The following is a 13,789-nucleotide window of genomic DNA, read 5'->3' on the forward strand; positions in this document are numbered from 1 at the left end:
AAAAAAAAAAAAAAAAAAAAAAAAGAGAAGAAGCCTTGAGGACTTGCAGAATAAAGAGAAGTCTCTGAAAGAAGGAAGCCGACTGAGGGAGGAGGGAGCTGTCCTGACCCTGGCTGCAGACTTCGCATCAGCAAGCAATGGGGTCACATTTTCAGCATTTTGGGAGAAAATGGTTTTGACTAAATGTCTATACAGAGTTGAATCAGGATTTAAGCGTGAAGGTGAAATAAAAACATTTTTCAGATCTGCAGAGCCTCAGAAAATTTACCAGCCAAAAGGCTTTTATGAAAGATTTGCTGAAAGATTCACGCAGAATGCAAACTCACACTGAGGAAGAAGAATATGGGAGGCAAAGAAAAGAGGGTAAAGTTCTCAAAGCCTCAAAGAGGGAGCTATTCCCAGCAAGTGATGGTTTGAACTTCAGCTTCATTGGAGAGGTGGAGGTGGTGAGGTCTGAGGGGAAGAGCTCAGTGTCCTCAGAATGGAAGGGGAAATAAAGTCCTAAGACAGAGCAGCAGCAGGCCTTGGAGCTAGAGGAGGGGAAGAAAGCTCTGGGGTGGAGGAGAAAGAAGAGGAGCAGGAAGAAGAAACCTGGAGGGGAGGCGGAGGGGGAAGAAAACTCAGGGACAGAAGGGGAGCACGAAGGAAACTGAAATGGAAGAGGACCAGGAGGAAAAAAGAAACTCAGGAACGGATAAAGGAGCAGCAGTGCAGCAGCAGGAGGGAAAGGAAATGCAAGCACAGAGGGAGAAGAGGCCTCAGAGTTTCGTGAGGAGCTTGCCTGTAGCTGCTCCATCAGGTGGAAGAAGAAGTTGGTGCAGCTCCAGGAGGTACAGAACACCAAGGAAGAAGAGGAGGAAACAGCTGCTTCAGAGGTCAGGGAGTTGAGGTAATTCCTCCCTTGCACCACTGAATCAAACTCTCTCTCTCTCTCTCTCTCTCTCTCTCTCTCTCTCTCTCTCTCTCTCTCTCCCACTAGAGAGGAGTTCTGATGAGCATGAAAAATGTTCAGAGGCAAATCCGAGTGCTACATCAGGAGTTACCAAGTGTTTGGGGAAAACAGAAAAAGAGAAGTAAGACTCTGAAAATAGAAGAGTTGACATCCAAAGAAGCAGATTGAACCCAGGAAACAGAAAACTTCAGAAGAGTGATCAGGATCTTCAGGGCAAGGCAAGCGGAGACTGAGAATATCCAGATGTCTCAGAACTCAAACATTCAGTGGATGACTGCACAGTAGAGTAGGCAAACTCGAGGGAAAAATGTGCACTCTAGATGGACAAATGGAAGAAGTATCTAAGGATACAACACAAATGTCCAAGCAGCTAATGAGTAACACAGAGACCCACAAGTCAGACAGGATGAATTCAGAAGCTCTAACATCCATATGATAGGAGCTGCATAAAAAGATTGAAAAGAGAATTGGGCAGAGAGTTTTTTTTTTTTGAATGGTACCAGGGATCAAACTCAGTACCTTGTGCTTGCCAGGCGAGCACTTATTCCACTGAGCTATCTTCCCAGCCCCAGAGAGTATAATTAAAGAAATAATTGAAGGAAACATTTTCAGAGATGAAGAAGGACTTGAGTCTTGAAATTGTCAGGCTCATCAAAGCCCCAGCAAGATCGATAAGAGAAAACTCACTCCAAGACACACGTCGGTGACATACTGGAGCTCCAGTGAGAGACAGAAAATCCTAAGGCTTCCTGAGAGAGAGAGAAAAATCTCCGACAGAGGAACAAGAATCCAGCTGATGGCAGCCTTCCCCTTGTGCATGCTGGATGCTAGAAGTCACTGGAGTGACATCAGAACAGACCTGCACATGAGCGGCTTCCACCCTCAAATCTGGTATCCAGCTAAACTTCTGAAGGAAAAACAAGGACACCTTTTGATAGTGACAAATTCAGAAGATTTGCTTCCCATGCACCCCCTTTGAAAGAATTGCTAGAGAATGCACTTTAGCAATCTAGATTGGCTGCAACAGGTAACACAGTACATGTGCCTTCACCAACACAATCCAAGAAGTCAGCGAGTAAAAATCACATCCGTGCCTGAAAGGGTGGCCAGCCCACAGCTCTGTGGATGTGGGGAAGGGAATGTTGCTGTCTGGGTGCTGATTTGTTGGTTTGTTTATTTTTTTGATTTTCTGAGACAGCATCTTACTGTGTAATTCCGGCTGGCCTTGGACTCACTGTGCAGTCCAGGCTGACTTCAAACTTTCAGTGATCTTCCTGGATCAGCTTCCTAACTGCTGGGATTATGGGCATGGCCACCACACCAGGAATTAGCAGGATAGTGTTAAAGGTTATTATTATTATTATTATTACTATTAGTATTAGTATTAGTATTTATCTGGAATTGAACTCAGGACCTTGTGTTTGCCAGGCAGGCACTGTGCTGCTGAGCTATACCCCTGGGCCCTAGTTTTAAAAATTTAATGAGGGCCATCACAGTGTGTATATTAGGGTTTTGTTGTTGTTGTTGTTTTTGTTTTTTTTTCTGTCTAGAGAATGAATCCAGGACATTTACACTGAGCTATGTTATTGGCCCTTTTAAAAATAACTTTGAGGCAGGTCTCCCTAAGCTGCCCAGGTGAGGCTCACACTTGCGCTCCTCCTGCTTGGCTACCTGAGTAGCTAGGAGCCCAGCTCCAGAGGCACGCGCGTCCTCATGGGTCACTGTGGGAATATTTACAATAAAGATTTTTCATTTGGAAAAATCCCAAAATGGATCAAAGAACTACATGTTAAAAAAGAAACATTTAATGTGTTGGGAGATAAAACTCTTGACGTCATAGCTGTAGGCAAGGACTTTTTGAACCCAGGTGCACAGGAAATAGTTCCAAGAATCAACAAATGAGATAATATCAAAGTAAAAGGCTTTGGCACAGTGAAGGGAATAATCAGCAAAGTGAAAAAGACAATCTACAGAATGAAAAAATTTTGGCCAGCTATTCCTCCAGGGATATAGAAAACATATAAAACACTAAAAAAAATCCAGTCCCCCAAATAAAAGCCCCAATTACAAAATGGGCAATGCCTCATTGTCTGAGCATGCACAGTGCGCTCCTCGTTGTGTCCTAGATCTACATCTAATAAATCTCTCTATGTCTCTTTAAAAAAAAAGGATAAGTGAAATGATCAGATGCTTCCCAGAAGTACAAATAGCCAATAAACGCGTGAAGAAACGCTCACCACCACTGGCTGGTAGAGAGATACAAATGAGAGCAACACCAAGATTCCATCTTTCACCATAAAGAACAGCCACCATCACGAAGTCAAATATTGACAAATGCTGGTGAGTCTGTGGGTGGGTGGGTGGGACCTGTCGATATTGTGGGTGGGCATGTAAACTAGTTGAGCCACTGTGGAAATCAGTATGGGGATTCCTCCGATGACTAAAACTAGGAATCCCATTCAAATTATTCAGTTATTTCCCTTCAGGTATCTCCCTGAAAGACTTTAAGGCATCCCAGTGCTGCCGTACACCTGTGTTTATAGCAGCACGGTTCATAACAGCTAAATCTAGAAGCAGATAAATAGATGAACAGATAAAGAAAACGTCCATTTGTATATGAAGTTCTACTCTGGCATAAATGTTGCATGGATTGCCTTATTGGGAAATCCGAAGTGTACAAAAGATCAAAATATAAAGGTGGGGACAGAGCCTTTTCAAATGGGAAGGCGAAAGAGGAAGGAAGAAGGAAAAAGGGGTGAAGAGGAATTAAGATGTGTGGCACCAACTCCACATGAGTGTGAATGTATGTACTGCAAACGTGCGCTAATAAAAAATAAAACTCAGCAGGCCAGATGAGACTTGGAATAGGGGCTCATGATTGTTTCAGAAAAACAACATGTGGGACACCTAAGGAAAAAACAAATGGAAACAAAATAGGACCATTTCTTTCTGGTTTGCTGCTGAGTTTTCCTGTTGAATAAGGAGGATGGGCCCCACTGGGTCAGGAAGACAGGGATTGCTAGGAACTTTTGCACATTATTTTTCTTTAGTTCTTTGGCCCCTTGGAGCCTCTTCCTTACCATCCCCCAAGGCAGCCCTTAAGGTCTGCCATGTGCCTTTCAGCTTCTTGTATCCCAAGGCTAAAAGGAGAAACAACGATGGTGCAGGCCAGGGACAGGGCAGAAGAGCGAAGCAGAGGAAGGTGAGCTGGATGGTCCCTGCTTCTCCTGTCCTGACGATACATGCCAAGTGGCACCAAAGGCATCTTTCAAATAAATATGAGCATTTAAGTAAAGCCACTTTTTAAAACAGCGTTGCCTCATTTTAAGAACATTCTGGGCTCATGGAAACACCTTTCTCGGTTGCATTCCATGGGAGGCACCACTTAACGACGGCCCAGGCTGGACCACTGTTTGAAGGCCAGCCTGGGAGAGTGTCCGGGGGGACTTCCGAGGCCGGGTGCAGCCTTCGGCTCGCCAGTCTGTGCACTTGGACCTTGCTTCCCTTCTGCTTTGGTAGAGTGGTTTCTTGTTGAAAATTGAACCCTGAAGATGGCTAAATATAATCAACTTGTGATTCGGAGATACAGCATCAAAAAGGGATTTATTTGAAACAACTCACTTTAAAAAAGAAAAGGAAGGATGGGGTAGAAAATTTTTTTAAAATTTCCCCCATATAAACCTGTATGCTTTATCAGAATAAAGAAAAGTACCAGGAATTCTAGCATAGCCCTGAGAATGTGCAGAGACCTGTATGCAAGGTAGCCTCTAGGCTGGGCAGGAAGCACTGGGGTGGAGGGAAGGCTACCTGCCCAGGACAGCTTTTGAATACTTGGGACTTTAATCCCTCTGGCCAACTGGTTGGAAACTTAACAATAACAACCACTAGTGCCACCAAAAGCCAAGCAAAAATACTCTTATTTTTGTCCTGAGAATTTCAGTAATGATTTAAGAACACGTCTAATTATTGTTTTGTGGAACCAGGTATTGAACTCAGGCCCTTGCACTTGCCAGGGAAGCGCTTATACTACTGAGCCATCTCCCCAGGCCCAACATGTCTAATTATATGTCCCTGTTAATTACTGTAGTAGCAAACAACAAGAAATCACTGTGGCATCCTATGAAAATTATCATTGACCTTGATGACAATTTCTGGAACTTCCCAGCTATCTTCTGAGGTTCCATTTATACTTGGGAGCAGAAGACCTTTCTGTAGCCTCACGGTTCAGCCATATGCCTTATAGATGGGATTAACCTACATACCAAATATAAGTACTCAAGGTACTGCGTGTGAATGTAATTCACTTTAAATGCCTTCAATCCAAGGGAACTAACCAAATCAGATAACTTTTAGGTAGTTCAGATGAGCTAAATAATTTATAAAAAGCCTTATTTGTTGGCCCTATAAACAGAACAGTCTAAACTCAGACATGGCTAAAATTTGCGGCTCATCTGGACATTTGTTCCAAGTATCAGGACGTATAGTAACTGCCTAACTTGCTATCTAGCTGCTCTTGTATCTGATCAAGAGAGGAGAACAGCAACAAGAAACAATTAATACAGAAGTTAAACTACCAATGTCTAACTCGCAAAAAATAAAAGTAGATTCTATAGATATGCAGGTGTTAAAAATGACTTAGCATTTTGATTTCTTTTGTGAAACTGAACTAAGCCACAAGCTTAGAGGTGGAGAATCACTTATAGTATAAGAGGTACTTTCTCTGGATACTTTTTTGGGGGCGGGGCCGTGCTGGAGATCAAACCCATACATGCTAGGAAAATACTCCTACAACTGAGCTACAGCCCCAGCCCGTAAATCTGATCTTGATCTTTTTCAGTCCTGGCAGTTGAACCCAGTGCTTCTGTACTGAACTACATCCCCAGTGCTCTTCTCTGTGTTTTTTTTTTTTTTTTTAAAGAACCGGGGATTGAACTCAGGCCCTTGTGCTTGCCAGACAAGCGCCTATTCTACTGAGCCATCTCCTTGGCCCCTTGTTTTTGTTATTTTTGAGACAGGATCTTGATAAATTGTCCAGGATGGACTCTAATTTGTGACCCTCTGGCTTGTACCTCTCAGAGTTCTGGTCTTATAGGTCTGAGCCCCTACACTCAGCTTTACCTTGATGTTTGAGGGCTAGATTTCAACAAAAATTCATTTAACATTCAACAAATAATAATTATAACTATATCTATTGCTCTCTTTTCTAGAATTGAAGTTAGTTATAAAACCATACATGTAAAAACAGAAAATAAACAGTGGATCTTAATCATATCTGCAGTTTCTTTAGCCATATATGATAATATATTCACAGGTTTCAGGAATTAGGATGTGGACAACCTTGGGAGCTATTATTCTGTCTAGTGTAATCTCTAAGATCACACATACAAAACAATAGGCTTCGAAACAGAATTTTAGGAGATTAAGAAAATGTAAACATCTTTACAACTATCTGTGTAATATTTATCAAGACAGCTTGCTTAAAAAATTCATCAATAAATTACTAAGGTGAAAACAGCACAAGATTTTTTATTTTTTGGTGTCAGAGATCAAACTCAGGACCTTTCGCTTGCCAGGCAGGGGCTTATGCCACTGAGCTATCTCCCCAGCCCTATGGCACAAGATTTGTCTTCTTTCATAGATCCAAATGTATAATTTCTGCACCACAAACTGACTAACTATAAAGAAGAGCTTTCCCTCAAACATACTTCACCCTAGCAGAAATCAGCCTGTGCTGTCTTTCTTACTTATGAGGCAGGGATTGGGCACTTCCTCATTGCCAGAGCCGGAGACACTGCCACAGGCCTGCTGCTGACGACGTGGTAACAGCGTGCCTGGTAAACTGCTTGTGATTGCTAAGTGTTACCTGTTTGAATAAAGCGTAGTCCTGTCTTGTGGGCAATGTTCACTGACATACAAGGAAGAAGATGAAATAGTGGTTGCCAAGGAAGCGGCTTCAAACAGTGATGGAGTGCTAGGGACCAGGTCTGGCCTGTGTCGGGATCCCAGAGCTGGGGAATGAAAGCAACACACAACTCATGAGTCTCAGGATCACACCCTGCATCAGTAGCCACAGTAATTTCAATGAGTCAAAAGTATTCATTTTGCACATCGAGCTGCAGATGAGATTATGAATTAACTGTGCTCTTCTGAACTGAAGCAGAGATGTAAAAGAGCTGCTTGCAAACAGGTTAAGCAGAAAGGAAATTAAATTAATTTGCAAAATGGCTTATGGAAATGACATTAGGAATGTTCTTTTATAAATCTAATAAAGTGATTTGCTATTTCCAAAAGATGGTATTAAAAAGTCCTAGGGGATTTAAGGAGATAATTTGACTGAGATTAAAAGGATGACTGGCAGATGGGTAAACAGAGCAAACCTGCCTTGCTCACCCTATGAAACCCACACGCCTGTGCTTCTCAGTTTAGATCTCAAAGGACTCCTCCTGGGCTGCGGAACACTTCAACAGCCCGAGAGTCCGTGACTGAGTCCACACATGCCTTGGAACGTGATCTGGCTCCTGACCTGGTACCTTAACAATCAGTGCACTTTTTTGTTTGTTTGTTTGTTTGTTTGTTTGTATTTAGGACAGGGTGTAGAGGATGTACAGGGTTCTCACTGTGTAGATCGGACTCATAATGATCCGCCTGTGTTCAGCTTCCCAAGTGCTGGGATTACAGGTGCGCGCCTCCATGCCCAGTCTCAGTCACTGTCTCAGTGCGCCCCGGGGGCAGCACCAGCATGGCAGGTCGGGGATCCAACTCCTGGCCCCTGCATCTGCCTAAGCAGGCACTTTAATCCACTGAGCTATATGGCCAGCCCTTAGCTCACATTATTAAAAGTGGGATTTTTTTTTTTTTTTTTTTTTGCAGAACCAGGGATTGAACTCAGGCCCTTGCGCTTGCCAGGAAAATGCTTATTCCACTGAGCCATCTCCTTGGCTAAAAGTGGGAAAAATCCTATTTCTTTTTAAAAACCTAGAAGCCTATGAAACTCTCTTTTTAGGAAAAAAGAAAGTTCTAGACTCACATAGTCCATACCCATTTTGATGGAGTCTATGTGGATTCTTTTTCACCTTTTCCTCAAACTGAACCAAAACAGGTAATAATAAATACAATGTAAACTTACAGGGTTTCCGACATTCCTGATCGGCACAGCATATCCAAAATTATGTATTTTTAGTGTGGAAATGGAAACTAGACCAATATGCACTGTCATGGAGTGTGAGGTTTTGGGTTTTCTTTTTTAAGGTGTTGGGAATTGAACCTGCAGCCTCTGCATGCGAGGCAGGGACTCTCACAATGAGCTGCAGCCCTGCTCCAGGATTGTGGGTATGAAGGCTTTTCCAATTGGGGAGGGAGAGGCCTGGAGGAAAAGCGGAGGAAGAACAGGAAGCACTGGACTTCATTGGGCCAGACGGCAAAGCGTTACACGTTACGGGCTGGTGGAGTTGCACCTCCAATTAGGTGAAAATAAAGAAGAAAGCGCAGGGACTGGGGTTCAATCTCCAGCACTGCATGTGGCGCTGGCCCTGGCCATCCAGAGCCGGCCATCCAGACTGGGTGTGGTGGTGCATGCCTGTAACCCCAGCACTGGGGAGGCTGAAAACAGGAGGATCACTATGAGGCTGGGTTGTGTAATGAGACCCTGTACCAAATACATAAAAAAAAAAAGATAAAAAAAAATGAAGAGTCCTAGTGAATACTAGATAATGATCATATAAAACCACAAATGACCACAAAGGTCAACATTCCAACAGGAGAGAGGCTTCAACCTAATGTGACATCTGCCCAGCAAGCTTGAATAAAAATAACCTGATGTCTCCTTAAATACAAAGACAAATATAAATGCCTCAACAATATTGAAATCTGGGTCTGAAAAATAACCTGAATTGCCATAATTAGAAGGCAGCTGGAGCTGGACTTCAGAAAAACCAACACGGAAGGTCTTGAACATGCCAGGCTTTACTTCAGAACTCAGACATGAGGAGTGACCAATGTGGAAAAACACTAACATATTTTGGTTATATGGCATTGGGGCTGTGTCCCAGGTTGGATATTGTCCCAAAGTAGCTGAGCCCTCTACCCTTGAGGCATGGCTCCTTGAGGCACTGAACTGTTTCTCTATCAACCTATTTTTTTTTTTAATCAATGTGGTAGGCAGAATTCTATGATAACTTCTAGCACTTCACAGTTGTCATATCTTTGAGTGCAGGTGATTCCAACAGACACAATGACCTATCACTATTGTGACAATTCTGCGTGACCTGGAAAACGGATCCTGCAGATATAACCCAGGCTACTTTGAACTCTGGCCTAGCAGTCAAAGGAGAGATAATCACATGGGTGCCTTAAATCTGCGTCTAGAGGACAGATAGGCAGTCTGAGAGTGTACATGCTGAGGGGACTGGTGTGCAAGGAATTCTTTGTTTGCAGATGGTGGAGGTAGCACGGCAAGGAGTGTAGGTGATCCCTAGTGGCTGGTCAGGGCTCTCAGTTGTCCCAGAGCCAAGAAAAGGGGCCCCCGCCTAACAAGGGCAAGGAGCGAATTCTGCCAACAAAACAAATGACTCCGAACATGGATTCTTCTCTAGCACTTCCAGAAAAGAACTCTGCTCAGCTGGATCTTGATTGCTGCTTTTGAGACCTTGAGTAGACAATCCAAGTGGCACGTGGCCAATCTTCCGACTCACAGAGCTACCAGATAATAAGTGGGTATTGCTTTAAAAACGCTAACTGTGAGATCATTTGTTACAAGAGAGTAGAGAAGGAACACAATCCAGACACTGTAAGGATGCCAGAAAAACAAATGGGTAAACGCTAGAGGGAAAATTGCTCCTAACTTAATATACTCTGAAAGAGGAAGTTCCCAAGCATAGGGCATGAGAAAAAGGCCAAACCCTGTACATGAAAGACTGTGCAGAGAAACTCATTTGATAACAGGATGTCACAGTCCCAAAGAATATGGTCTTCAACCTTCTGAGGCCTTTGCAAGTACAATGACTTACAACTTGAAGCAATAGGCCCAACAAAGCACGAAAATAGAATATAAAATGAGTAGCTTCACTTTTCTAGGCATATAATGTATTTCTACTTCCTTTTGTAGATTAACAAGGGCTCCACTGCTTGAACTTTAGAGGCCATGGTGAGCACACTATTTGAAAGCTTCATTAATGTAGTTTGGAAGTAAGCTCATCCCCGGACTCGAAAGTTCTCTCTGTCCTCACTGCTGGGCCACCCCTCTGCCCACCCCTGGACAGGGAAGAGGTAGGCTAGACCATGGCAGCAGTTACAGAGCGTGGGGGTGTGGAATGAACTTGCAGAAGAAACTGCGCCTCTCTAGAAGGTGGGACAGAGAGCCAGACGGAAGCATCCGGTTACCCAGCCAGCCCTGGGTCTACGCATGGAGCCACCGCCAACAATGGACACTGCGCAGATGTTCAGGCTACGGATGACCTCAGCAGCTTACCCTCAGGAAGTTCAGTGGCTCCAGAAAGACAAAAAGTGGACAGGAAAAGCAAAGGACCTGTAAGAGACTATAAATGGGAAGCTAGGGGCCAGCAAGAGAGCTCAGCACACTGATCGCCTGCTTAGGCAAGTGCAGGGATCAGGGTTCGATCCCCAGCATCACATGCTGTGCTGGTCCAGCCTCCAGGCACACTGAGCCAGCCATCGCGACCTGACATGGTGGAGCACACCTATAATCCCAGCGCCGGGGAGACTGAAAACAGGAGGATCACTACAAGTCTGAGCTGCGTAGTAAGACCCTGCATAATATACATAAAAACAAAACAAACTAAAAAAAAACAAACCCTAAAAGTGGGAAACTAAAGATGGCAAGTGTTTGATAATGGGTATTGTTTGCCAGATGATAAATTTTTTATATTAAAAAACCCCCAAGTTTGTCCTACTTTCTAGAGTGTAATTTTTTTTTTTTTAAGTTTCTAATAATTTTATGGGTATGCTCAGAAAACCAGGTGAGTATGACAGGGAAAACACCAAGGCAGCATAGCTTAGGGGACGGCAGTAAATATCTCTCAGGAGCCAGGCTACGTGCTGAGAGGACCAAGTTCATTAACACTTCCATGGAAATTGTTAACTCTCTACCCAAGTTGATTTTTGGGCAGGTGAAAGAAAGAAACCCACCATAGTACTGGTAGATAAATGCTACGGAGGTGGATGGGAATAACCTAGACCTATTCTAAGGTCTCAGAAGAAAAAGGAAACCCCTACAAGAAATCTTTCCTTCTATAGGAAGTGGGAGACATTTTCTAGGAAATGTTGGGATTCTCCAGGGAATATACTGATAGAAAAATCTAAAGTGACACTTCTCCTTAGTTGGACTGGAAGAGAAAAACTGAATGATCAACTCAGTAATTAGAGTAGTTAGAGAAAAGCATTTAAAGGGTTCGGTACTCATTCTTAATGTAAACTAGCCATAAAAAAGGTGCTTCCTGGACCTGATTATTATGGGTTGCACTAACTACAGCAACCTTCTTTCTCAATGTGAATCATTAGAAGCATTCTCTTTAAAATCAGGACAACATGAGCCGGCCAAATAGCTCAGTGGATTATAGTGCCTGCAGGCAGGTGCAGGTGCCAGGGGCTTGTTCCCCAGGCCTGCTGTGTCAGTCCCACCCCCAGGGTATACAGAGACGGCAATTGAGACTGGGCATGGTAGCATGCGCCTGTAATCCCAGCTCTTGGGAGGCTGTAAACAGGCGGATCACTGTGAGTCCAATCTAGTAGTGAGATCCTAAACACCCTGTAACACTTCCCTAAAAAAAAAAAAAAATCAGGACAAGGCAAGACTGTCCACAGTCAACACTTCTGTTCATCAGAAGTCCTAGTCAGTGCCCCAATCCCCCAAAAAAGCATGAATAAAATGGAGTGTGCGGCCTATGTAGCACCAGCGAACAATCAGGCCATGTAGTTCTTAAAAAAAGATATTACTTTTAAAAAATCAAAGTGATGTCCAGTATTCAAGTGAAGTAAGAAGGATATTGTGAAACTTGAAATTCATTCAAGAAGATCTAAATAGTTGAAGAAGCAAGTTGTGATGTCTATGTGTACATACGTGTGCAGAACAAGCTTAGGAGCTAAGATGTTAGCATTTACTATTATCAGGTAGTAGAATTAGACATTTTTGGGGAATACTTTAGTACGATGTAATTTTTATCATCAATCATAAACTGAATTGTTTATGTGATATTTAAAATTTATACTAACTCCATACTCTATGTAGCTTTTAAAAACTTAATAGAATCCTGTCTCTAACTATTCTACTGTGAATTTACATTAGTTGTATCCATAAAGCATGGGTTTTTCTTTCTTCCTGAAGCTTCTTATCTTTACCTTCTTCATCGAGGCTGCTAAAACTTTGTCCTTCTGTCAGCAAATCATGCTTCTCAGCCTTCCACTCCTGGCTAACTGAGGACACAATCTCCTGCGAGGTTGCCTTTAAGGCAGCAATGGAGTTGCACCATTTCTTAGAAGGTGAGGCTTTCAAAGCTAGACAGAAAGGAAGAGGAGAGACAAAGGAAAATACTTATAAAACCACATGCATACTTAAAAATTAATATTTTATTTATTATTTAACACCATCGTTATCTGAGTAGAAGAAAACATCCTGCATCTATATAAAGCATGCACATAAACATGGAGATGAAATCGTATTGGGGCCATACTGTTTGACCAAAATGATGTGACTTAAAAATATCCTAGAATAAATTATAGTTGAAGTTCCCTGCATTTGAAATAAAATCTAATTTGAGGTGAATGCCACAAGTTTTCTTTCCAAAGAATTATTTTTCCTCCCTCAATCAGTGTTTTTCTAGGGCTGGGAGCTTCTGCATGAATTGGTAAATGTAGATGGTGAAGTTGGAGAATTCTCATGACCCCAGTTTTATTAACCGGAGACTGGGAATTTCTAACATGCCACCGCTTAATCTCATACTCACGTTGCCCCACTTGGCCCAGGTTCTCCTGGTTGTATTTCTCTTTCTGTGAATTTCCACTGAAATATCCTACTTGCTATCTTTTCTAGGTCACGGTTGGTTACATCAGATGTATAATTTACTCCCCAGTTTTGTCCAAATGGAATTCTCCAACATCCTAAGTGTGCTGGGAGTCTGAACCCACAAAAATGTTCTCTGCAGCCGACTGAGCCTGCTAAGGCTGCCTTCACGCAAGGCACAAAGGAAGCTGCTCAGGCTGCAGCCCCTCCATCCCTTCTTTTTTTTTTTTTTTCTCCAAATGCCTTCAGGGCAGGTTTGGCTGGCTTGAGTTGTGGGGATCGAACCACAGCAACCTGAGCCTGACTGCTTTGTTGAAGCAGCCACTTAAAGAACTGAGCTAAGGGGCAGGCCCCTAACTTTTTTTTTTTTTCCCCTCCATCTCTTCTTAGGCTCACTCTTCACTACTGTAATTCTTGGCTTAATATTGTGAAAGGATTTGCTTGGAGGAAATTGAAAGGGGAGAGGAAAGTTGAGGTTTATTTCTCCTTTACTTAAACTTGTTTCTGACAGTGTCTCTTCTCCTTTGGAGATTAGCAAAAAAGGATAAGATAAGGGCCGGCCAAAGGCCAAATAGCTCAGAGGATTAAAGCACAGCTGAGCAGGGGCCGGGAGTTTGATTCCCAGGCCTGCCATACTGGCCCCACCCCTGGGGCACACTGAGACAGAAATTGAGACTGAGCTTGGTGGTGTGGGCCTGTAATCTTAGCTCTTGGGAGGTTGTAATAGGATGGATCACTACGAGTCCGATCTAGTAGTGAGACCCGGAACACCCTGTAGACCCTTCCCTAAAATACCAAAAAAAAAAAAAAAAAAAAAAAAAAAA

General features: G+C 43.0%; 1 protein-coding gene across 3 annotated transcripts in view; it reads right to left on the bottom strand.

Annotated features, from left to right (window-relative positions):
* The window catches only part of Pip5k1b (phosphatidylinositol-4-phosphate 5-kinase type 1 beta), a 370,099-nt gene that overhangs the window by 72,910 nt on the left and 283,400 nt on the right, over window positions 1-13,789 (bottom strand). For 2 of the 3 annotated variants that reach the window (XM_023721886.1, XM_023721888.1), the window contains 2 exons: window positions 12,305-12,460; window positions 6,816-6,960 (listed from right to left, as the gene is read on the bottom strand). In XM_023721886.1, coding sequence (XP_023577654.1) covers window positions 6,816-6,960; window positions 12,305-12,460 — 301 coding nt within the window. The remainder of the gene's footprint in view (window positions 1-6,815; window positions 6,961-12,304; window positions 12,461-13,789) is intronic. The other variant, XM_023721887.1, reaches the window with a different exon arrangement.

The sequence above is a fragment of the Octodon degus genome, unplaced genomic scaffold (assembly GCF_000260255.1).
Source record: "Octodon degus isolate 3935 unplaced genomic scaffold, OctDeg1.0 scaffold00087, whole genome shotgun sequence".
In the NCBI taxonomy this organism is placed as follows: Eukaryota; Metazoa; Chordata; class Mammalia; order Rodentia; family Octodontidae; genus Octodon; species Octodon degus.